The following is a 23,774-nucleotide window of genomic DNA, read 5'->3' as shown; positions in this document are numbered from 1 at the left end:
GTTCAAAAACAACGCTGCTGAATGATGACAGGCACGTGGCACACAGCAACATCCACACAGCTTGCAGCGATCCCTCAGGGTTCATAAAACACAAGCCTCGTTAAAGCCCGCGCCCCCACTGTGACGAGCAAGCGAAGGTCACAGTTCAGGGATAAGGGTCGCCATGAGTAAAATCAGAGCACGAGGGAGACTTACTGTAGTAGAAAATACTTTTCCGTCCTACCATAATCGTCCCATTTGTAATTTTTGTGCTTTAGCTGGTCAGTTTTTGCATCTTGTGAGTTTGTCTCTTTCCCCTTTTCAATCACTTGTTTTTTTGGACAATTCACGCACTCTCCTATGCCACCTGGATCACACGTACTTCTTGCAACATCTTGGAAAAGAGCACAGATTTCACTTGTTGTGCGCAGGCACATTACGGGAAAAAAACAAGGAGAGACTGAGTATGCAAAAGCACTACGAGTTACGCCTGAAACATATGCACAAAATGCACAAACACACTCGCACACATCCTCACTTACAACTGCTTTCAAACTCGAAGCGCTTGGGGAGGTGTGTGACCCATGTACGTCCTCTCCTGACTCCCAGTGTTGCCCAACAGGGAGTGTTTGTGTGGTATCCAAGGGCAACGGCAAGAGAGGGTGGGGGAGGCTGATGTAGAGAGGCAGGGCTGCAGCCACACTTTCTACTCGGGTTTGTTTGCATGTCTGATTGCTATATGTGTGTGTGTGTGTGTGCCTGCAGAACATGCAGGTGGGCTTATGCAAGATGTCATCGTGTGACTGTGTGTGTGTGTGTATTTGTGCATGCACATGTGTGCATAAGCAGCGTGTGGAAAGTGTTGTTGTCTACAGGCTAACTGTTACTGACAAGCACACACTGACTACTGGAGTCAAAAAGTTAAACGCACTCTATGCTCTTTTCTCTCCCTGGAGGCTCCCTCTTTCTGCCTCTCTAACTTTTTCTCCTCCCATTTTTATTTTCTATATTTTTCTCTCTGTCACACTCTCCTGCTTTTTCTCTCTCCCTGACGATTTCTTTCTTTTGCTCCCTCCTCCCTCCCTCCATCTCTGATGATTTTAGCAGAGGTGTGACTCATTGGGCATCGAGCCACAATGTCAGGTAGTGAGGGGAGGGCGGGAATGAGGTGGAGAGAGAGAGAGAAAGAGAGAGAGAGAGAGAGAATGAGAGGGGGAAGGAGAGTTGTTTTAAAAGTGGTGAGGTATAGTGCGAGGGGGGGTAAGAGATATGCAAAACGGAGAGGAATGTGCGAGAGGGAAAGAGTGAGAGTGAAAGAGAGAGACTGGGGAGAGGGAGGGGTGTACAGTCAGCTCAAGGAAAACATAAAAAAGGAGGGAAATGAATAATTTCTGCAAATGGTTTCCGTCACGATTGACTTTTTTTTCCCTTCCTTGCATGTTTTCTCGATCGCTGCTCATGTTTTGGCCATGCAGCGCACTCTGCGAGCTGACCAATGTGTTTATGTGCAAACCTGTTCATGGGCAGGCCTCCATTCATGACTTTTTTATGCTTTAAAGTAGCTAATTACCGAGGGGGTCATTAATATGTGCCCGCCTCCCAATGAAAAAAAAGGGCCGGAGGAAATAGAGAAATGGAGGAAGGAGGGATGGTTGGGAGAAGGGTGTAGAGGATGAAGAGGGCTGGGAAGAATGAAAGTGGAGGTAGGGATGGGTGGAGAGGAAGGACAAAAGAGGAGAAGTGGTGTGATTATGAGGATTTGGTACGGAGAGGGTTACACAGGCACATTCATGTTCATGTGGCTTGTCAATCAACTGTCTTTGTGGCCCCTAAGGCAGGGGCTCTCCACTCTCATCTCAGCGTTGGCACTCGCCCACACACACACACACACACACGCACACACTTGGCTGATAATACGGATACTCTGGTATTTTCTTCCTTGTGATGAGACATTGTACTGAATGATTTTGTTTAATGTGCCCTAAGGTTCAGGTCGCCCCGAGGACACACATACACACATGCGCGCACACACATACGCATACGCACAAACAAACTCACACACACTTGAGCTTTGACTTTATGTCCTCAGTAGACACTGTATTTGTGCCAAAGCCATGTTCTCTGTCTCCTCTCTGTCTCCCTTCCTTCTTTCCTTCCTCATGTTTTTCTTCCTACCCTCACATCTCTTGTGAGATCTTTTTGACAATCAGGAGAAAAATTATTAAAAAAAAGTTATTAAATGGGACTGTGTTGACAATAATGATGATTGTTGTTTTATTTCAACACATCAAGACCAAAACATCCCCATGATGTTGTTTGTAATGTTTCAGGTGTAGCTCAACTCTTAACTCCCCAGAGCTTCTCTCAACACTGCCCCCTTCAGATGACTTTCTCTCACTGAACACTCAGAGAAAAAAAAAGAGATGCCACTGTTGTTCTATCTCTGCTTTACTTTGGACAGAAGACAAGGAAACATGGGTACAGACAAAAAAGACAGTCAGCATTGCATAACTTAGGATGCTTTTCAGATTGTTTTCAATGTGCACTCACTCCATCAAAACTACTATTTGACTTTTTGGTGTGGTGCTGTTATTACATCTTGGCGTGCGTATGCACATTATGATTAATTAGAGAACGGCCTGATCCATCCAGTGTATTTCAGCAGTGGTGACAGAGGCATGGGGAAGATCAAAGTCATCCTGATAGATTGCTATCGCCACTCCCACCTGTTCCCTCTGGAATTTCCTCTCTTCCCAGCATGTGTGCGTGCGCGTGCACGTCTGTTATGTCTATCAGACTGTTTGTGTTTCTGCATGTGTGCCTGAGTTTGCATCTGTTACCAGGTGGACCTGTGTGTGAGTGTTGGTGCATGTGTGTGTAGTCTGTTTCAACACGTCTACAACTTGCGGGAATCTTATAATCTGGAGCTGGAATATGTGCTCATGTCTGTGTCTGTCTAGCCCCGCTCCACCTCTCTCTCTCGCTCTCTTACTTTCTTTCTCTTTTTCTCTCACCCTCTCTTTTCTCTCACTCTTTGACAGCTCTAATAAGTTCAGTAGATCAGGTTACACCCCTCGATACATGCCAACTTCTCCCTGTTTTTCTGTTCTCTCTCTAATTCTGTCTTCTCGCTTCTCTCTTTTGCCCATTAAACGCTGCGTCTCACCGACAGACACTTTCTCACGAACATGAGGACACAGACACACACACAGTGAGACACACTACATGCACGCACTGTCTCTGCAGGCCTCTCAGGTTGCTGACTTTTTCCATTTTTGCGCATATAAAGTAATAATAATAATATTAGTGGGTGTGACAGAGCAAGGGTCCATTCACTGCCACTGCCAACCTCCTATAAATATCCCCCTTCTTCAGGGGAATCGGAGAAGCAGCAGAGACCTTCAGTTTACACAGCTGAGGAGCATGTGGACGAAACCCTCTATTCTCTCTCTTTCCCTCTTTTTCCTCCCTCTCCTTTCCCCTATCCCTGCTCTTCATTTTCCTATCACTTCACCACTCCTGCTACTGTGTGTCTGTAACATTTCTCTGTTTTCTTTCTCTGTTATCTCCTCTCACCTGCCTTCCTCCCCCATGATTTCTTGCACCCATCTCTTTATCTTGCATGGCCTCCCACCTTTCCTTTCACCCTCACGTTGTCTCTCTTGTTGTGTTTGTCTCCTCTGATAGATACTGTGGTGACACATTGGACAGAGTTCAGCAGGTTTTTATGGAAACTGCGGAGAGTGATGAGGTGAAGCTAATTGCAGGTGGAAGTCACCATCCCTTTCATCACGTCTCCGTGTTTTGTTGTCTCTTCACTTCCCTTTGCCTCCTGTCTCCACACATACACATGCCACACATACACACACCACACACAGTCACATCTGCTGAAATAATCAAAATAATCTCAAGGGCCACATGCACACTCATTTGCTACACACACACACACACACACACACACACACACACACTTACCTACCTATCTATCTACAGTATATATATATATATATGTATATATATATATATACAGTATATATATATATATATATATATATATATATATACGTGTATATATATGTATGTATATATATACATACATATATATACATATATATGTATACTGTAAATTCATTATATATACATTTACATACATGTACAAACATATATACACGTACACACACACACAAATATATATATATATGTATATAGCAATAGGTGCACGTACTTCATGATTCATGTGTATGATTATGACAGGCAGACAGAGAGAAATTGTACTTCGGCCCGTGTTTTATTGGTCTTTAGCTCCCTCTTGTGGATTTTCTGTGCCAACGTGACAAAACGCCTTTTCCTTTCCTAAGAAGATGACGTCATTCAAAGCTCAATCCGGGTATGCTGTGAACTCGCTCGGTTTCACTTTAGAATCGCGGAATATGCCGAAAGATATAAATAATATATATTGACAATAGATGCAGTCAGAGTCAATCACGTATGCTTTTAGAGGACAGGCCTTTCAGACAAAAAAAATAAATAAAATAGAAGACAGTGAGTAAATAAAGGCCTTTTCTAATAAGGCTTGACTTTAGTTTCTTTATTATTTTTTTTATTTAACCTCTATTTAACAAGGCAAGTCAATTAAGAACAAATTCTTGGCGGCCTGGCAAATATTAATACATATAATATTGTGGCAAATTGAATAAGATGATCCTCTTCTGACTGTCACTACTGCTCACTCTTTTATGAATCACCAGTCAGGAAATAAAACAGAGGTGCGCCGCCTGTCACTGAGTTACTATACCACGTGATCTGTACCTATTGAGGAAGCGACACTTCCAGCCGCTCAGCCCTATACTATTTAATCTTTAACCATGAACTCATTTCACTTTTCTGTTTCTTTGTAATTGTAAATATGTTCTGTGTTTATCCAACATTGCTTACTTTTGAATTAACCCTCGAAACCAGATCAGCATGTCCAGTGAATTGTTTCTGTATTTATAGAAATTGTACTCACATATCTCTTGCATCGGTTTAGCTCAATGGTTACTTCTTACACTGACGTTTCCACTCTGTGGACCGCGGACTACAGGGTTCGACCGTGGGCGCTGCCCGGTGTTTTGTTCTTATTCCCTTCATACTGCTTTAATGCTGTTGATCTCAGAACTACAACTACCCCTTTAGGCCGGGGAGAAACAACCTACTATTACTATAGTTTATGAGCTTAAACCCACATTATGAACCATCTCATGACTTTTGTGAGAATGTGCTTTGCCCATCATTATATGCTCCAAATCTGACTTTGAAAAATAAATAAATGAAAATACATTTGCTCTGTTTTGATTGCGATTTCTCCTCCCGATAAATAACATTTCACTGTAGTTCTTCTTATGGAGGTGTTGCTCAGACACAGTGTCTCCAGTAGAAGTCGCTGTAAAATGTTAGCTGCTCTCCACAACTGGAATAAAATCATCTAAAGTGACTTATAGTCTATCAGATGGGACATGTCAAAATGGGTTATTATGTGCTGACATGTAAGGTATAGCTAAAATGTAATTCCTTAAGCACATTGGTAATACTATTATTACTCTGACCCAATAATAAACATTACAAATACAATTTTTTTAAAATAATGGTGAGGCTACTAACATAAAAAACGACTGCTGATAGTGTAGTTTAAGTTAATGTCGGGACAAATTAAGGAAACCATTTACATCAGTAGACCCCACCAGATGTTTACCCTAAAAAATAGAATAAAACCACATCTCTTACAAAGTCAACCTCTACAAAGAAGGGTAATAAAACCACACTCAAGACTTCACAATAGGCACCAATAAATAATGAACCAATAAAACAACATTATAATGACTAATGATAGAAATAATAACGCTGCTTTGGCCACAGTAGCTGTTATTCCGATTAATATCCGGTAGATGGCGCCCTAAGACCACAGATTAAAAAAAAGACCCCAAACACCACAGACAATAAATAATGGCCTCTGATGGAGACAACTGCGGAGAATTAATTGAAAAATCGTGATAGGTGCTTCGGGATATGTCAATTAATGAGCTTTTAATGCGTTTCCCTCAGTTTTGTTTTTAATATATTAAGTGCTTGTGAGAGGCATATTCTGGGAGGGCTCCCCTTCAGGGGTTATTATACTAACTTATTTATTCCCACAAATTGATCTGGCCTGCAGTGTAGACTAATTGTCACATCCAGCATCAGTAACACACCTCATCCTCACACCATAAAAAACCATCAGCTCAACTCATGTGTAGTAATGTAGTATATATGTAAATGTCCTGCTATTTAAAGTATATGAGATTGGATATGTTTGTCAATATTTTCCCAAATGTGCCCGAAGAAGACTGTAGGCTGAAACACATTGGTTTCCACAATAAAGCCCTGTGAACTGGATGTTGATGTTGTTATTATGACATGTGTTTATGTTTAAAAGTCCTTATAATGTAGCTGAGACTCTGATGACTTGGCTAACTCAAACTATAAATAGGCAGGTTATGATTTAGATATGAATCCTTGGTGCTTTCAGTCAGTATCCCATAAGGTCAAATCTCAAGGTCAAGAAGGGTAGTATGTTAATTTGTATGGAAAGGCAGCATATGGTTGCATTGTGCAGTTTTATCTTTTATAAGAATGACAGTTGGTGCAGGATTACTTTCTTTTAAAAACAATGTCCTTAAACAATACAGCTAATCCTCTCTTTAGTGGTTGTGTGGAAAATATTTAAAACTGTGACGTCAACACAGACATTTTTTTTTGTGTTGCGTGGATATATTTATGTCAATTGCTAGTAAAATAGATTTTTGACCTATACTTATCAACTGCTATATGTTTGCTCATCTTAGTTTAGCTGTATTTTTATATTCTATATCTGTATCGTCCTCTAAATGTGTTCCCTGCAAGGTGTATAAGTATACTGAGAACCGGATCCTTTGCGTCAACATTGGCTACTTGGCCAGTAAAGTTGGTTATGATTCTATATTGATAAAGTAAAATAAACACAACTATACATGGATGTTTTTAATGGGGTCACAACACCCTGTTGCTGAAAGAGATGTCACTGAGATTACAACAGGCCCACTTATTCTTTCCACACATTTTTATTACATTATTGGACAGTACCCAGCAGATGGCGCCACAAGATCACAAACCAAATGCTTTAAATGATTTAGTTGGCCTGTGCACATTGTGGGGTCAAATAAAAAAGTAGCCCCTCAACTGAAATCCATTAAAAAAGTTAAACATATGCTTCTTTACTTTTAAGTGTGAAGGAATCAATGAAAGGATAAAAGTGTCCTACCATTAGCCCGTTTACCACCCTTGATCCACCCACCGACACCTTCTCATCCTGTGACCCAAACACTTCACAGTGTCACGGTCAGGTGGTTGTTGAGCGGTAGTTCAGAGGAAGTAATGGCTGTCTTTCTGTCGGACAATGGGGTGAGCGAGGCGATAGGGGCGGATGAGACCGGCTTAATGCTCCGTGTAATGCATGTTAATGTAACAGGCACCGAGGGACCGCCGGCCGGAGTGCTTTGGGATTATTTATCACAAAACATTTGTATTCTTCCGTCGGAGAACGGTTGATCCCGGATAGCTGCACACTAATCCTTCACTCCGTTAATTAAAAAGAAGAGGAAAGCAATGGAACTGGTGGTGATTTTTTTTTTCTTTTCCAGAAATGTAATCATTTCTGGAGAAGCTTAACCATCTGCTTGAGGTTAAGTCTGCAAGCAGATTGTGTTTTCTGCTTATTTAAACCTGAGGATTTTAGTTTTTTTTTTTCCTGAAAAGGGGAGGGTGTTGCATTTCGGGGGCTTGCTTGTTGGAGAGCAGGTCGGGGACACTTTTTGTGCACATCAGGGGAAAAGTACAAGTGATACTTATTATGTAGGCTCCACAAAGAGCACTTTAATCATGTGATACCATTCAAGTTTGTACGCAAAAATAAATCATGACCTTTGTTATTCACCCCTTTAAATACAAGACTGAACATATCCTTAGGCACACTTTTTGTGCACAGGGAAAAGTACAAGTGATACTTATTATGTAGGCTCCACAATGAGCACTTTAATCATGTGATAACATTCAAGTTTGTACGCAAGAATACAATCATGACCTTTGTTATTCACCCCTTTAAATACAAGACTGAACATATCCCTAGGCACACTTTTTGTGTCCAAGGAAAAGTACAAGTGCTACTTGTTATGTAGGCTCCACAATGAGCACTTTAATCATGTGATAACATTCTTGTACGCAAGAATATGGACTTGGACTTGGACTTATATAGCGCTTTTCTAGTCTTCCGACCACTCAAAGCGCTTTACACTACATGTCAGTATTCACCCATTCACACACACATTCATACACTGATGGCAGAGGCTACTAAGGTGCCAACTTTGCCCATCAGGATTTAATTTAAATACTCATTCACACACCGATGGCTATGCCTCCGGGAGCAATTTGGGGTTAAGTGTCTTGCTCAAGGACACATCGACATGTGACCCGGAGCAGCCGGGGATCGAACCACCGACCTTCCGATTGGTGGACAACCTGCTCTGAGCCACAGCCGCCCCATGAATACAATCATGACCTTTGTTTTTCACCCCTTTAAATACAAGACTGAACATATCCCATCTCCATTCCCTCGTTCCTAAAGTTACTCTTCTCTTTAAAAAGAGAAATGTCAGAAACAACCACTATCTCCAAGCTGAAGTATTCCCACTAGCCCCGTTTGATTATTATTTTTATTTCAAGGGAAAAGATCACAACAACATTAGACATCAACAACACTTGGTTTCCCTGATCATTCTCACAGAGGAGCAGCAACCATCAACACAATTCTCGACAGAGGACGCAATCCTCGGGTTTCGGAGGGCAGTTTACCAGAAAGTGTAGCGTCTAGTGTAAAAGAAAATGTTGCCCCTAGGAAGTAGAAATGTTTGTTTCTTGTTCTTTCTTTCTTCCCTTCTTTTTCAGTAGCTAACAAGCTCAGCGCTGCCCGGGGGCCAAGGCTGTGTCGTCAGTCCCAAGAAGAGACTTTCAGATTTCAAGCCACCGTTTTACATTAGGATGCTACTCGTGTCTGTCTGGAGACGAACCCCAATTCACAAAGGCATCCTTTAGTTTCTCTCTCACCCTCTCTTTTCCCTCCTCCTCTGTGCTTCAGTGGGTGTCTAACTGACCAGGATTAACAGGAAAAAGATTAGATCTGAACAAACATGTGCCGCACTCTAAAGAGGCCCGGGTTGTCCTCTTTGTCCTATAAAAACGACACTGCTCAGTGGCACTACTTTGATCTACTCGAGTCACTTAGAGTTTAGTCCTCGAAAACATCCCATGCTCAAACCTTCTCTGTCATCTGAAACTGTAAACACATCACCTATTGGATATTTTAACTAATCCCAACTATAATACCTGATTAGAGACAAGTATGATTAAGGCTTATATGACATTGCTTTTATGTTGATTATGTTGATACATGTTCAGGCCTACTTAAGTGAATTAAAGTCGTGTAATGCACATTTGTATGAGAGTATCACCCACTCCTGATTGTCACTGTAATCAGTTTAAGCTCCAAAAATGTACTCGTTTAAATATTGATTAAAATTGAATATCCTGACCCATCAAATATTCTTTTTGTATAAACCCAATTTGGTGTGTGATGATTAATGAATGGGGCTGTTTTTTTTGCAATGTGGGCATTCAACTTCAAAGGGCTCTCATTAAAACACACTGAATCCCTGGAGCCCACTGGCAGTGGCCACTGGCCCATTGGAGGCAAAGAGAATGAGAGCTCAGGCTAGTGTGTATTTTTGTTTTTCTGCATTGCAACATGTAATACTGGAACCCCCAGAAGAAACAGTTGCTATTTTTCTGTAGATAATAACAAATCAAAGTACTGTTACTTAATGACAGCTCCAACTTGGAACTCTGTGTTAAGCAGAGACGTCTCTGGTTAGCTGGCCTTACAGCTGCAAAGCGACTAATAGCTTGCAGATGGAAAGTTCCACATTCTGTCAATATACAAAGATGGCTCCTTGACTTCATAGATACAGCAGGTATAGGAACACTGGGCTGCAAACATGCACTTGGCAAAAAGAGAAACTATGTCACATTGGAAACAAGCAATCACTACAATTAAATCCTTCATATAATTGTCCTCCGTGTCCCCAAGGTCTACTAGGGTGGGTGGGATGGGAGGGACCCAAAGGGAGGGATTTGGGGATGGTGGGTGCAGAAGTTTTTATTTAAATATTTGTTGTTGTTGTTGTTGTTTGTTGTTATTTTTCTTTTTCCTGTTTGTTTGTTTGTTTTTCTTTTCTTTTCCTGTAGCTGCTTACCAATTTTGTATTGATTAGTACATGGACATTTGTGATTATATTCTTTTAATCTATTGGTGATCTATCAATTTGTAACCCCATCCTATATAATTTTGCTTAAATACTAATAAAAAAAATAGTCTCAAAAAACAAATCAAAGTAGATTATGTTAGCTATATCACTGCCATCCATGCTGGGCCTGTTGGGCACATGTGGTCACCAAGACAAAATCCTTGTCCATCCTCATCTGTGAGATGCAGCCTAGAAAAACGACACCCACAACACAATTTGTCCCCTAATCCAAATCTGGCTCTGACGTCTGGTGTCAAATTTACTGCCTTCTCGTGTCTTTAGTGGGTCAGAGGGACAGTCACGAGGATATGAAAGGGTTAAATGTCTACAGTAATTAGAGTCCCACTTCGCGTCGGTGTCCTCCAATACGGAGCTGCGAGAAGCTACGTCCTCTCTCTCTCTCTCTCTCTCTCTCCCACTCTCTCTCTCTCTCCCACACACACACACACACACACACACGCCTCCCCACCAGCTCCTCCGAGTGTCTAATACACTGGAAAATCAAAGCGCGAGCCTCCCTCGTTCACACACCACTGGTGTTGCGCGTGGAGCACAACACACAGAGAGAGAGAGAGAGAGAGAGGTGCTTTCACTCTCCTCTCCTCTCCATTCTCCCCTCAGCTTAACTCTCCAGTAAACTTATCCATACACATAGATGTTACAAACTTATATTTTGTTTTTTTTAAGATTTGGGACAGGTCTCTGCTTTTGTATGTTACTTTTTAAGCTGCACAGTTGAATGGCTTTTTATGAGGCGAAAGATGTCTGGCTGAGGTGATTTTTACGCACGCCGCTGAGATGGATCACAGGCTCTCCAGAGGCAGTTGTTGGGTCTCGGTGACTGGGCTGGTTGTATGTCTGCTTCTGTGTGCATGTGTAGTGGACCTGGTTCTCGCGCAAATTCGCTACTCCATCCCAGAAGAGCTGGAGCATGGAGCTTTCGTGGGCAACATCGCCGAAGACCTGGGCTTGGATGTGGCCAAGCTGTCAGCGCGTCGCTTTCGCATAGTCTCCGGCGCAAAGAGGCAGTATCTAGAAGTGAACTTGGAGAATGGCATTCTGTTCGTCAACGAGAAGATGGACAGAGAGGAGCTGTGTGAACGAAGCCCGAGCTGTTTTTTACACTTACAAGTGGTCATTGAAAACCCACTAGAACTGTACAGAGTGGAAGTGGAGATTCTAGACGTGAATGACAACTCCCCCAGTTTCCCATGGAGCGAGTTTAATCTGGACATCACAGAGTCGGCTGCGCCCGGCTCCTGTTTCCCGTTAGAGAGCGCACAGGACCAGGACGTTGGCACCAACTCTCTGCGCTCCTATCAGCTGAGCGCAAACGAGCACTTCGTCCTGAACATCCAGACGCGCAACGATGGAAGCAAGTTTGCCGAGCTCGTTCTGGACACCCCGTTGGACCGGGAACAGCAGAAAAAGCACGAGATGGTTCTGACTGCCTTTGACGGGGGGTCACCGGAACGCTCGGGGACGGCACTGATAACCATCACGGTGTTGGACGCGAACGATAACGTGCCCGTGTTCGACCGCTCGGTTTACCGGGCGAGTCTGGTGGAGAACGCGCCGAGAGGGACTCTGGTGCTGAAGCTGAACGCCACGGACCTGGACGAGGGCTCCAACGGAGAGGTGACCTACGCGTTCAGCGGGCACGCACCACTCAAGGTGCGCGAACTGTTCAGCGTGGACCCGTATACGGGGGAAATCCGAGTGAAGGGCATTGTGGACTATGAGAAAGCCAGCGTGTACGAGCTGTACGTGCAAGCAAAAGACAGGGGACCTTCTGCTGTGGCTGTGCACAGCAAAGTCCTAGTAGACGTTATGGATGTGAATGACAACGCGCCAGAAGTCATCCTCACATCTGTATCCACACCTGTCCAGGAAGACGCGCCACCGGGCACAGTGATAGCTGTAATCAGCGTTATGGACCGGGACTCGGGTGAGAACGGAAACGTCGACTGCCAAATTCCCAGCAACGTGCCCTTTCAGCTCCACTCGTCTTTTAAAAACTATTACACTCTGGTGACGAGCGAGTTTCTGGACAGAGAAGCGGTTTCCGAGTACAACATCACCCTCACAGCCCGAGACTTGGGCTCCCCTTCTTCGCTCTCCACCAGGAAAAACATCCTGGTTCAAGTGTCTGACATTAACGACAACCCACCGCGCTTCTCTCAACCTTCATACACAGTGTATGTGACCGAGAATAACGCTCCGGGCGCTTCCATTTGCTCCGTCACCGCATTCGACCCGGATTCCAACCAGAACGCGTATCTGTCTTATTCTATCCTCGAGGGTCAGATTCAGGGCATGCCAGTGTCCACTTATGTCTCAATCAACTCGGACAACGGCAACATCTACGCACTGCGCTCCTTTGATTACGAGCAACTTAGGAACTTTCAGATCCTGGTTCAGGCGCAGGACGCTGGTTTCCCCCCTCTCGCCAGTAACATCACAGTAAACGTCTTTGTCTTGGACCAGAACGACAATGCACCTGTTATTGTGTCCCCGCTGCCCAAAAACGGCAGCGTGGCCACAGAGGTGGTTCCGCGGTCAGTAGACGCTGGGTATCTGGTTACCAAAATAACAGCGCTGGACGCGGACGCGGGACAAAACTCCCGGTTGTCCTATCAGGTGTTGCAGGCTACAGACCCGGGCTTGTTCAGCGTGGCTCTGTATACTGGGGAAATCAGGACTATTCGCAGGCTGGTGGAGAAAGACGCAACAAGGCAAAGGCTGGTGATATTAGTGAAGGACAACGGGCAGCCGCCGCTCTCCGCCACTGTCTCCATTGTCCTCACAGTGGTGGACAGCGTGCCCGAGTCGTTGTCAGATTTCGGAGACCTCACACTCAGCCCACAGCCACCCTCCAACCTCGCTCTCTACTTGATCGTGTCACTGAGCACCATATCTTTAATATTCCTCGTGGCTATTATTGTGCTGGCTGCGGTCAAGTGCTACAAGGACAGGGAGACCATCAGCGGGTATAATCTGCCCCCGTTCGCCTGCTGCTGCTGCGGGGGCTTTCAGCCAGATCCGCCTCCGGAGGTGTTCAAGAAATCAAACCTCAACCTGCAGATTTCAGCCGCGGCATCCAAAGTGCCCACGAACTGCATGGAGGTGAATGGAAACAGCAGCCTGTCTCAGTCGTACTGTTATAAAGTCTGCCTGACGCCCGAATCTGCCAAAAGTGACTTTATGTTCCTGAAGCCGTGCAGCCCCGGCAGCACGCCGCGCAACAACGAGGCGAAGAGCGCGGACAACTCGTGGAACGCGCAAAGCAGCCGGAGCGCATCTGTGAACAACGGAGCAACTACTCCCAATGAGGTACAGTGAAATCAGTAGTACAGTATATAAAGACGCGAGAGCTTAACAGTTCATTTAAATCTGTCTCTTCTCTTTCACTCACTGACACAACAAAAACAACATCTCAGCTTTCTATCTGATAAGTATCTAGACTGTGACATTCTCACATGAAGGTCAAATCACGCATGCCAGACAAACTCAATCCGAAAAAAACCTGAACAAAGCCATGGTTTCTCTTCTCTTCTCTCTCTTCTTTAGTGTTACACAGCATGTTGTCTCCACTGTTTTTTTTTTTTTTTTATAATTATGGCAATAATTTATCCTAAGTGCGCAGCCTATGGTAATGTTTCGCACCCGGGAAATGAAATGAGACGATGTGAGATTACATTTTAAATTGACGTTGGTAATGAAAGTGTAAAAGCCCCTATCTTGCAAGGAGCGTATTCTGTGCGCATATACCGTGTCTTATCATCTGTATAGAATGAAGATATCAATTACTGTGTGAGAGGAAGAGAGGGGGATGTAGTTCAAGTTGACTCCTCTATCTATATTCAGTCTTGGCATAGCATATCCAGGTGTTGCAAATTAATCACAGTAATTCATGAACTTCATTATAATAGTTTGTGACCATCCAGTGTCATTGCCACACACTTTTCCATGCAGTGGTGGGAGGTGGAGACACACACACACACCTGCTTCCAGCCCATCTGAGTTGGAACAAAAAGTCAAGGTTATAACGGGCAAGGTGAATGGCAGTTATGTGCATTCATCTGCCTCGGGTTCAGACAATTCCTCTTCGACCAGGCACGCCTTCTTGTCCTCAAACTAACAATATAGGACAGATAACCTCACTAACTATGCCTCAAGGGCACAAGCGCGTCTGAGCCATTATACTACACACAATGTGGCGTATTCGCAAGGGGAGGGTGGGGGGTGCTGTCCATTATTGATGAAAAATGGCAAATGGACGGTTTTTGGGGGAGACAGGGGAGGACATCGAATGGGGAGGGGGCAAGGAGAAGGAGTGAGGGGGGGGGGGGGGGGTGCAAGGACATGGCTGGACTGAGACGTGGACCGCCTGTAGATCAACGTTGTCCTCTGAATGCGAGGAGAGAGAGAGGGGAGAGAGAGAGAGAGAGAGAGAGAGAGAGAGAGAGAGAGAGAGAGAGAGATGTGGCTTCATATTTGTCGAGCGAGGATGAGGAAGAGGAGGGGTGGCATAGAAGGAGGAGGAAGGAAGGAAGGAAGGAAGAGAGACAAGGAGAAAGAGAATTTATAGAGGCAGGATGTTTTCTAATTCTAATAGACGGATCAGCAGACCGTACATATATGTGTGCGTATTGCTCATTGTCGCCTCCCTGTTTTCATCCAAACGCAGAGAGGGACAAAAGACTCAGACTCCACCAGGCAGACAGAGAAATGTCAGCTCGGTCACTGGCACATGCACCTCTGGCCACAAGAGGGATTTCGAGGTCACGGTGATTGTTCTGCCTGCAGCTATATGCTCCTTCAGGAGAAAAGTGTCCTTCCTTCCTGTCGTTAATTGGTCCCCCCCTAATTCACCCAGCGGGTGTCCCTCTGCGCGTTAGTGGTGAGGTCGTCAGTGACACATTAACCTCAAAGACGAACCTCAATGAAAGTACTTGGAGCATTACACAAAGCAAAGTACTGTACATATAAACCCGCTCAGGTTGATGGATTGAAGGTGAAAAGAGAGATAAACACACATTCAAGCGTGTAAGGCATACAGGACAGGTGCGTGCACGCGGTGTATATGCGTGAGCTGAGTGAGCTGTATATGGGTTGTTGCATCCACAACTGCAAGGACCCGCAAACTTTTCAAGGCTCTCTCTGTGAGACTTTTAATTAAAAACCTTGCTCGAGGAGCATCAGGCAAATATTAATGTAAAAATGATGCATAAAATCCACAAAACAATGACGTGTGTAATTTTCTTAATTTCCTCCCTGGCACGCTTTCCTTTGAAGATTAAAATCATGTTTCGTTTCATCCTGGTGGGGTTCTAATTGGTTTTGTGCGTAGTTGGCGGGGAGTGTATTTTGAATACCGATTCTAATAATACGCTTACGTCGCATTCTCCGTGTTAACAACTTTAAGGGAATTAATAGAGCGTGGAATCCACACTATGAGACTCTGAGACCAGGAATAAATATCTCTCGGGTGCTCTCATTCACCTCCTCACGCTGCGCCACAGACGATAAAAGCAAAACTAAGTGACAAGCGAGTCGTAGCTGAAGGCAACAGCACCTCTTTATAAAAAACAAAAATCTGTTCTGCCAAACATCCACAGGGCGGCAGCCGCGATCCAAGTGAAAGGAGTCATGTCTCCATTTCAGGACAAGCACAAAGATAGACTGCTCCTCATGTCAATTATCACTGACCTCTGCTGATCCAAGAGGATAGAATGAGCAGGCGTCGTTTGTTATCAAGACCAGTATGACTGAAACGTACTTTGAGGAGAGACATTTCTCAAAATAGACCTTGGACAGTGACATTGCACTATCAAGCGCCTTTACACGCATGGGTTTTCATATTTTTTTGTTGTTGAAATTATGTTGAAGAAGTTGAAATTGTGTCATGCTCTTTTTCCTGCAGCTGAAGCAGCCAAATACAGACTGGACTCTCACAAAGAACCAGAACTCCTCCATTAAAAGGTACCATTTTTAAACTTTGAAATTTGCACTTAGATTGTACTAAAGCATACAATGCTCACATAATGAGCTGAAGTATACAGCCAGATATCACTTGTGTCAGTGGTGTAGTGGTTGTTGATGAGGTGGGTAAGATGGGTAGGTTACCGAGGAGGAAGTGGGTATACTCTCCTATATGTTCCAATGGCTTTTTGGCTGATGGGTGGGTAAACTGTAAACCCCCAGAAAAAGAGGTGGGTTTACCCCATATACCTGCGTAAACCCTTCACTGCACCACTGACTCGTGTTAAAATGGATATAGATATTGAATTTACATCAGAGTAAAGCATGTTGTCATTACAGACTGGTATCTTGTTTGCAGTTATAACTCTATCAACATGGATGGCACCCTCATGCGTAAGGCCATGCACGCCGACCCAGAAAACTATGTAACCTCCATGGCGCCTGGACAGTACTGGACCTGGGGTACTCACATGAGAGGGGTGAAAGGTGAGAGAGTCCAAACACAGTGGGCCACAAACAGCTTTCTTCAAAACAGCACACATTTAGGGTCATATGGATTTACATGTTTGAACAAATCGCAGCAAAAGTGCCCTCTTGGATGCCTCTATGGTAGATATGATAAAGTGCCTTCTAGGGTGCCCTTCCAGTGAGGAAAACATGATAATGTGCCCTCTAGGGTGCCCCTCCAGTGGAGAAAATGGGATAAAGTGCCCTTTAGGCTGCCTTTCCAGTAGAGAAAACGTGATAATGTGCCCTCTAGGATGCCCTTCCAGTGGAGAAAATGGGATAAAATGCCCTTTAGGGTGCCCTTCTAGTGAAGAAAACGTGATAATGTGCCCTCTAGGCTGCCTTTCAAGAAGAGGAAACGTGATAATGTGCCCTCTAGGGTGCCCTTTTAGTGGAGAAAACGTGATAATGTGCCCTCTAGGGTGGCCTTAAAATTGAGAAAACATGATGCAGTGCCACATAGGTTGCCCTACATGCTAGAAAACCTTCTGCGTGCTGGTGCCCCTCCGTCTGCACCTAGTGCCCTTTGAGTCCGCCACTGATTTACACCCATGTATTGTATATAACACAGCACACCTCCATGCTTTTATGTAAAGACATTGTTTTCCTTTGTTGTTCCCTTACTTTGTTTGTTGTCTTAATTCATCTCCACTACCACTAACAGAAGCAGGGTTGTGTTCATACCCCAGCATCATGGCTCTGTTTATGTATTTTTGTTGCTGATGTCATTGTTTATTGTCCTGACTGCAAAACTTTGTCTTAGAAAAGTGCTATCCAAATGAAAAATCCACTACAGCCCTAAGTCAATACTGAATAATTAAGTAGCTGCTTCTCCTCTCCTTTTCTCCTTATCTATGCCACACTACAGACTATAAGATGTCTCCTTCAACCAGTGGGGTGCCCTCTCGGCCCTGGACTCCTCGGTGCACACCTCCTCCCCAACAGCAGCAGCCATCAATCCCAGCCCACCTTCACCCTCACCCACACCCTCACCCTCTTCCTCTCCCTCTCCCTCACCCTCACCCTCACCCTCTCCCTCTACCTCTCCCTCAATCTCTCCCTCACCCTCACCCTCACCCACACCCACACCCACCACCTGACTACCACCATAATGTGTACATCCCTGGGACACCATCAGGCTTTTGCACCCTGAGGCCCGTAGTACAGCGCAGCGAGCTGGACGTCCACAATTCCTTCTCCACCTTTGGCAAGAAGAGACGTCTTCAGATGTCCCCCCAGGGAGAGGCTGCCATTATAAATAATGACCTGTACAATGACTGACTTTTCAATGACTGTCTGAATGGATGAGTGAAGTGACGGATAACCTCATATGAAAACAGAGGAAGAGACCATTCAGTACATAAATTAATGAGCGTATGATTTATGAGTGGGATGAAAAATACAGAGGATGCGAGAAGAATTGATTTTGGCTAAAATGTTGAAGGGAAATGAAGTCTGATGGCTATTTATGTGACATGCCACTGCAACATAGTCAACGTATGTGTCTGCCTATTATTATTATTATTATTATTATTATTATTATTATTATTATTATTATTATTATTATTATTATCAGTATTATTTAGACAATCAAACTGGAGCAGCAATTACATCCAAAATGTTTTGAAAAAGCATTAGTGGACAATAGTTTTGCACATCCTTATGGATTTATATTTTTGGTTTTATGATGAGAAAAACATGTTTTCTTTCTGTATGTTTTTTTGCTAACAGAGCTTGTGTGAATATGACAAATAGTATGATAATGTATATGCAAAACTGTAAAGAGGGGGGATTTTCCCCACACATGTACTGTATACATTTATGAAAATAAAGTATTTTTTTCACATGGTCTTACTTATGTCTCTTAAACATGCATGTGTGATTCAGAAAAACTCAAGGCCTAGCCTAACCTAACCTACGATCGATGTACATGCATAAAGCATTTAGATGTTTCCAGATCTATGTTTAATTAGCTTGAGTCAATTATTTTGGGGTGAAAAAGTTCCACGGCTACTCTTACAAGGGTGGAAAGCTTTTCGCCACGGTAAGCTGTTTTCCACGGCGAGGAATAAACATAGTAAAATGCTAACATATGCTAATTGGAGTGCTTGCATTTCCATTTGCCCGCAGAGAATAGTGGGGTTCATTAACTGAACAAACAGAACCTCCTCTCTCGAAATATCACTTTAATTAAGACCACGAACACGAATACAAGCATCAAGGGAAGGAGGGGGCTCAGCTCCAAATGCCACACCTGGATATGTGAGCTAGAGGGCCTGTGACTTCTCTCTCTGTGCCCTTTTACATCTTACTTCTCAGGGAATTGGTCCCTACCACCATCAACAGATGAGAGCTGGCCACTGGCCAGGAATGAGCAGGGTAATTAGGTCGTCGTATGGCTCAGATTGAAAATAATTTTGTTAATAAGGAAACGGGTGTCCGTAGAGAGCATGGAGGGGAGCAGGCTAACCTTCTCTGCGGTAAGGTGATCCATAGGGACGGCTGAAGGGGCAGCCGTATTCAGGTCAGCTTGGCTTACTTTCAGATGAGTGAGGAATAGAGCTCTGCTCCTAAAATAGAGCTGTAGGATTATTCTTACTCTCTGCTACAAGAAATTATTCTAGGATCATTAAATAAATCATTAAATTCATGCATACGCCTACACTTGGATACCAAATGAAATAGGCTCACACTAATTTCTGTGTCTTTGAAACTCTGTGTTTGGTGATATTGTAGTGGAATTATAGCTCTGTGATTGGTGAAATTATGGCCACAAAATACATACAATGTGTACAGTCTGTTCAACAGCAACATGATACTCAGCATAGAGCAACTCCTATCACTTCCCATCCTTAAACCATGCTGGTCATTTACATTGGGAGCTGTCCATGGCCATGGTGCTGAAATTGTTTTGACCAGTGGCTCTTTCCAAGCCAACTGCGATTTTCCCAGTTGTCCACCAGAGGGCGCCTATGATACTACTCAATGAATACTGCAGTATGTTGGATTTAATGTTTTGGAGGCACCCCTCTTCCTCTTCCTCTCCAGGAAACATACAAACAAATTTTAAACCCACATCAAGCCACCCAAAACACCTTCCTAACCCACGAAGCAGTGGTAAGAAACAAACCCATGACCTAACTAAAAGAGGTATAAATACAAATTAAGTCCCGAGTGTTTTTTCTTTAAAACGAGTGGTGGCAGAAGTATTCAGATCCTTTACCTAACAAAAACTCTGTTAAAATAATCTTGCATTAATTTTATTGCAAAATGTATATAAAGTATGAAAAGTGAAAAGAAAAATGCCCCTGTGTGAGTGTTACAATGTAATATATATTATTAGATTATTTATGCACTGATGTGCAAGAAGCATTTGAATGTTGCAGCTGGTTGTGGTAGAGCTACATTAACTACTTTATATAGGTACAGTTGAGTACTTTAATATATAACAATGCATTATATTTCATAAACATAATCTGCAAAGTAACTAACTATAGCTGTCAAAAGGATGTAGTGGAGTAAAAAGTACAATATGTCACCCTGAAATGTAGTGGAGTAGAAATACAGAGTGGCATTAAATAGAAATACTCAAGTAAAGTACAATTACCAAAAATATAAGTAAAGTACTTGAGTAAATTTACTTAGTTACATTCCATTACTGCTTAGGGTCAAGGCTCATTAAAGCATAGACACTCTTATAATTTGGAGTCCCACAAGCAACATGCTTGTGACTCATTTAAATCCCAGTATGACAAATTGTAGATACATTATGATTTGAGTTATTATTCAAACAGTGTACTCGGGTTTTTTGCTTGTATGACAAAGTCAAATACTGGATGATACTGTGTCACAATAAATGTGCCTGTGATGAGCATTTGCACCATCTTGTAACACTGGCTTGGCAACAGATTTTTTTACCAGCAGATGGCATCATTGAGTAAGAATCATTGTACAGCACACCAAACAAAGGCCTTAAGTCGGAAGAGTAGATTCATTTTACATTGTAAACTCATGGTGTGTGAGGCTGAGAGGTTGCAATGACGTAATCCAACAATGCCAGACAAGAAAGGAGCTTGGCAGAATTCATTTGGGAGAAATAAAAAAACAAAACAGAGTGGAAGCAGGAGGGGCTGAGGAACTTGTTCTTTTGTCTCTCTTTTCTGTTTTTGACAGACACACAGACTAAAACCACATACAGCATATAGCATTAGTAGTATTGGTATTAAATCATCAAATCAAAGCCCTGTTTCTGATCTCAATTTTATACATCAAAATATACATTTAGTTGATAGTATTTAGACAAATCTACTTTACATCTTGCACATGTATATCCAGATAATTTGTGCAAATACCAACTGCATTCACAGTTTTACTCGTGCTGAGTGTAGGTCTGTATGTAGGGAGGGTTAGAGACATGTCGAAGCATTTCCCCGACATATGTCTGACATACAGTAGCTATCTTAGAAAGCTACAGAGTGTTGTGCTAAATGTTGATGTTCAATACAATAGTATTAGTATTCAAGATTCATAACCTTACAAAGACAACACAGAGGCTCTGACTGTGTTTTATTGGTATCAAAATATTAGGACCACTGTCCGAGATGCTGTTAGCTAACAGTGTAATTTATGATTTTAGCTGAGCCACTACAGCAAAACATGGTGCTTTGTTGCCACCTAGTGACATAGAAAGGTAATACAACCTGGGTTGTAGTTGAAGAGTTTGTTTTATTGGTATTTAATTTGATTTGGGTGACTTTGTTAACTGCTCTCAACCTATAATATTATCCCCTGGAAGTTTCCTGCTATATTTGTTGCTATATATGGAATATTAAAAACTACAAAGTCGTATTAAACTGAGTATAGTGTGCCAATTGGATGTTTTTTAATTGTACATTTTCAATCAATTGAATTTGACTAAAATCAGGCAATGGTGTAAATTATGCTGCGGTCATTTCCATTTTACAATTGTAAATGGGCATGTCTTAGCTTTTATGGATCAAGCTATCTGAGATGTACTGGGATAGACATCAGAGAAGCACAGCTATACTGTACAGGACATGACATCATTGTAGCTCTTACAGTACTACAGGATGGTTGGAAAATCATATATGTCCATCCAAAGGGGCTATTTTTAAAAGAAAGGTCAGTTCAGTCATTCTGTAAGCTCTCCTCTACAGTAAATGCTAGTTTCCACATGTGCAGGAAAGTTGGATGAACAGATTCAGAAATAATACTAGTTGAATCAGCATGTTATCAGATTATAGTTGATCAATTACTGGCTACTGCTGAATTCCTCATGCTGTATGCACAGCTTCTGTACAATGTCAATGTATTCCAGCTTTGACAAAAGGGTCCCATGTAGTTAAAACCTATTCAGGATCACTGTTTTAGTGTAGATTTTTTTTTAAGCATTTCTTTGTTTTCAACGTCACCGCAGAACTTTAGTAAAAAAATAGACATTTAAAAAAATGTTGAATATATATATATATATATAAAAAAAGGTCAAGAGCCCTTTTTGTACAAATAAGCAATTAAAAGTGAGGGGCAACACCAGTGAAAGCGCTTCAGACAAGGTGTTGCACCACCTCTGACTTTAAAGCTCTTTACATATTGGAACAGTCAAAAGATCTGAGCCTGTGTTCTGACTCATAATGTAACAAACGAGATCTTACTCCATAGGAAAATAACCAAGCAGGCTGATTAAGATGTTCAAAAAGTAGTAGAGTCCAAAACAAAATATAACAAAAAGCTACTTCAACTTGGCTATGCTGTGTTGAACGCCAACTGAAAGAGAAGGCACACAAGATATAGCAAATCCTCTTGTTATAATCATAAACTCAGGTAGGAGGAGAGTTTTTATTTCCCTCATCTCTTGCCAGTGGTGATGTTTGTGAATAATAAAGAGGTCGGTGGGTTCCTAGCAAAATAATGTGGCCACAGCAGGGTTAAGGTCAGAACCATAGAGCCCCCATGAACTGAGATGGACTTACAGACAGTGGTGGAAAGTAACATACATAGTAAAAAGTGTATTGACCGAAATAGTAGATAAGCACTAATTTTAAGTAATCATTATTTGTGTAGATGTTTTATGTTGCTTTATACTTCTACTCAACTACATCACAGAGAGTCCTCTGTACAAGAGAGGACATAAAGTTACAGGCACAATATGTCCTGACAAGCCCCGGACAGTGTGACTGGTATCGTCAGGTCTTTTAAAAAAAAGTTTAATTATATTTTATGATTATCTGATCAGCTAGCTCGTTACAGTACATCTAGGTACGATCCCCATAGCAGAAACTGCAAGTTACCACTAGGCTCAAAATTAATATTTTTTTTTAAGATTGACTATTTATATAATTTGAGATTAAAATGAATATAATTTGCATTATATACTGTAGGTAGTTTACACTGGAACTTAGGTTAAAGCTGCTGCGGGTTTTCTTGAGTTGTATGTAGCATTACACAGTTTTGTGTCTTGGAATGATTTGTTTATCTGTTGTAGATTAGTTATATATAATTATGAGTTTCAATAAAATATCAATAATTAGGCTAAACTGATCAAGGCTGACTGAGATTTGGCTCCTGATAAACTGGTCATAGGAAATGAAGGAAGCTTCTCCTCCTTGCACTTTACTTCAGTTCTATTATTCATTTTGTATTGTAACAACCTTCTTTTTTTTGTAGCCTGTGTTGTCTCCAGCTGGATTAAAAGTAACAATTGGCCAGTAGCCATCAGCCAACTTTTAATTTACTTTGGCTCCTCTGTTTCATATAAATGTCCACACTCAGCAGAAAAGAAAAAAAAGAAAATCCCTAGCCAGAGGGATGCAATCAAACAGTGGAGAATAGTGAATTAAAATGCAATAGATCTCCCTCCCTGTTTTCACAAAACAA

The 23,774-nt window shown here is 42.5% G+C and overlaps 2 protein-coding genes across 3 annotated transcripts in view; one reads left to right on the top strand and one right to left on the bottom strand.

Annotated features, from left to right (window-relative positions):
- LOC141775515 (fibroblast growth factor 18-like) overlaps positions 1-23,774 on the bottom strand; it is a 305,178-nt gene that overhangs the window by 36,524 nt on the left and 244,880 nt on the right. The gene's annotated exons all lie outside the window — the stretch shown is intronic.
- LOC141775506 (protocadherin gamma-C3) lies at positions 10,216-18,730 on the top strand. The gene is made up of 4 exons (XM_074648941.1): positions 10,216-13,721; positions 16,315-16,373; positions 16,732-16,859; positions 17,749-18,730. The coding sequence occupies exons 1-4, from the start codon at positions 11,187-11,189 to the stop codon at positions 18,159-18,161; spliced, it is 3,135 nt and encodes a 1,044-aa protein (XP_074505042.1). The 5' UTR covers positions 10,216-11,186; the 3' UTR covers positions 18,162-18,730.

This window comes from Sebastes fasciatus, chromosome 10 (genome assembly GCF_043250625.1).
Source record: "Sebastes fasciatus isolate fSebFas1 chromosome 10, fSebFas1.pri, whole genome shotgun sequence".
In the NCBI taxonomy this organism is placed as follows: domain Eukaryota; kingdom Metazoa; phylum Chordata; class Actinopteri; order Perciformes; family Sebastidae; genus Sebastes; species Sebastes fasciatus.
This window is presented reverse-complemented; position numbering and strand designations above follow the sequence as displayed.

What these genes read in the sequence shown, in the direction of transcription:
- LOC141775506 (XM_074648941.1), top strand. Translation starts at nt 11,187, where the DNA reads ATGGATCACAGGCTCTCCAGAGGCAGTTGTTGGGTCTCGGTGACTGGG. An exon ending in GAGCAACTACTCCCAATGAG is followed by an intron (nt 13,722 to 16,314) that starts GTACAGTGAAAT and finishes TTTTTCCTGCAG; the next exon opens with CTGAAGCAGCCAAATACAGA. An exon ending in CAGAACTCCTCCATTAAAAG is followed by an intron (nt 16,374 to 16,731) that starts GTACCATTTTTA and finishes TCTTGTTTGCAG; the next exon opens with TTATAACTCTATCAACATGG.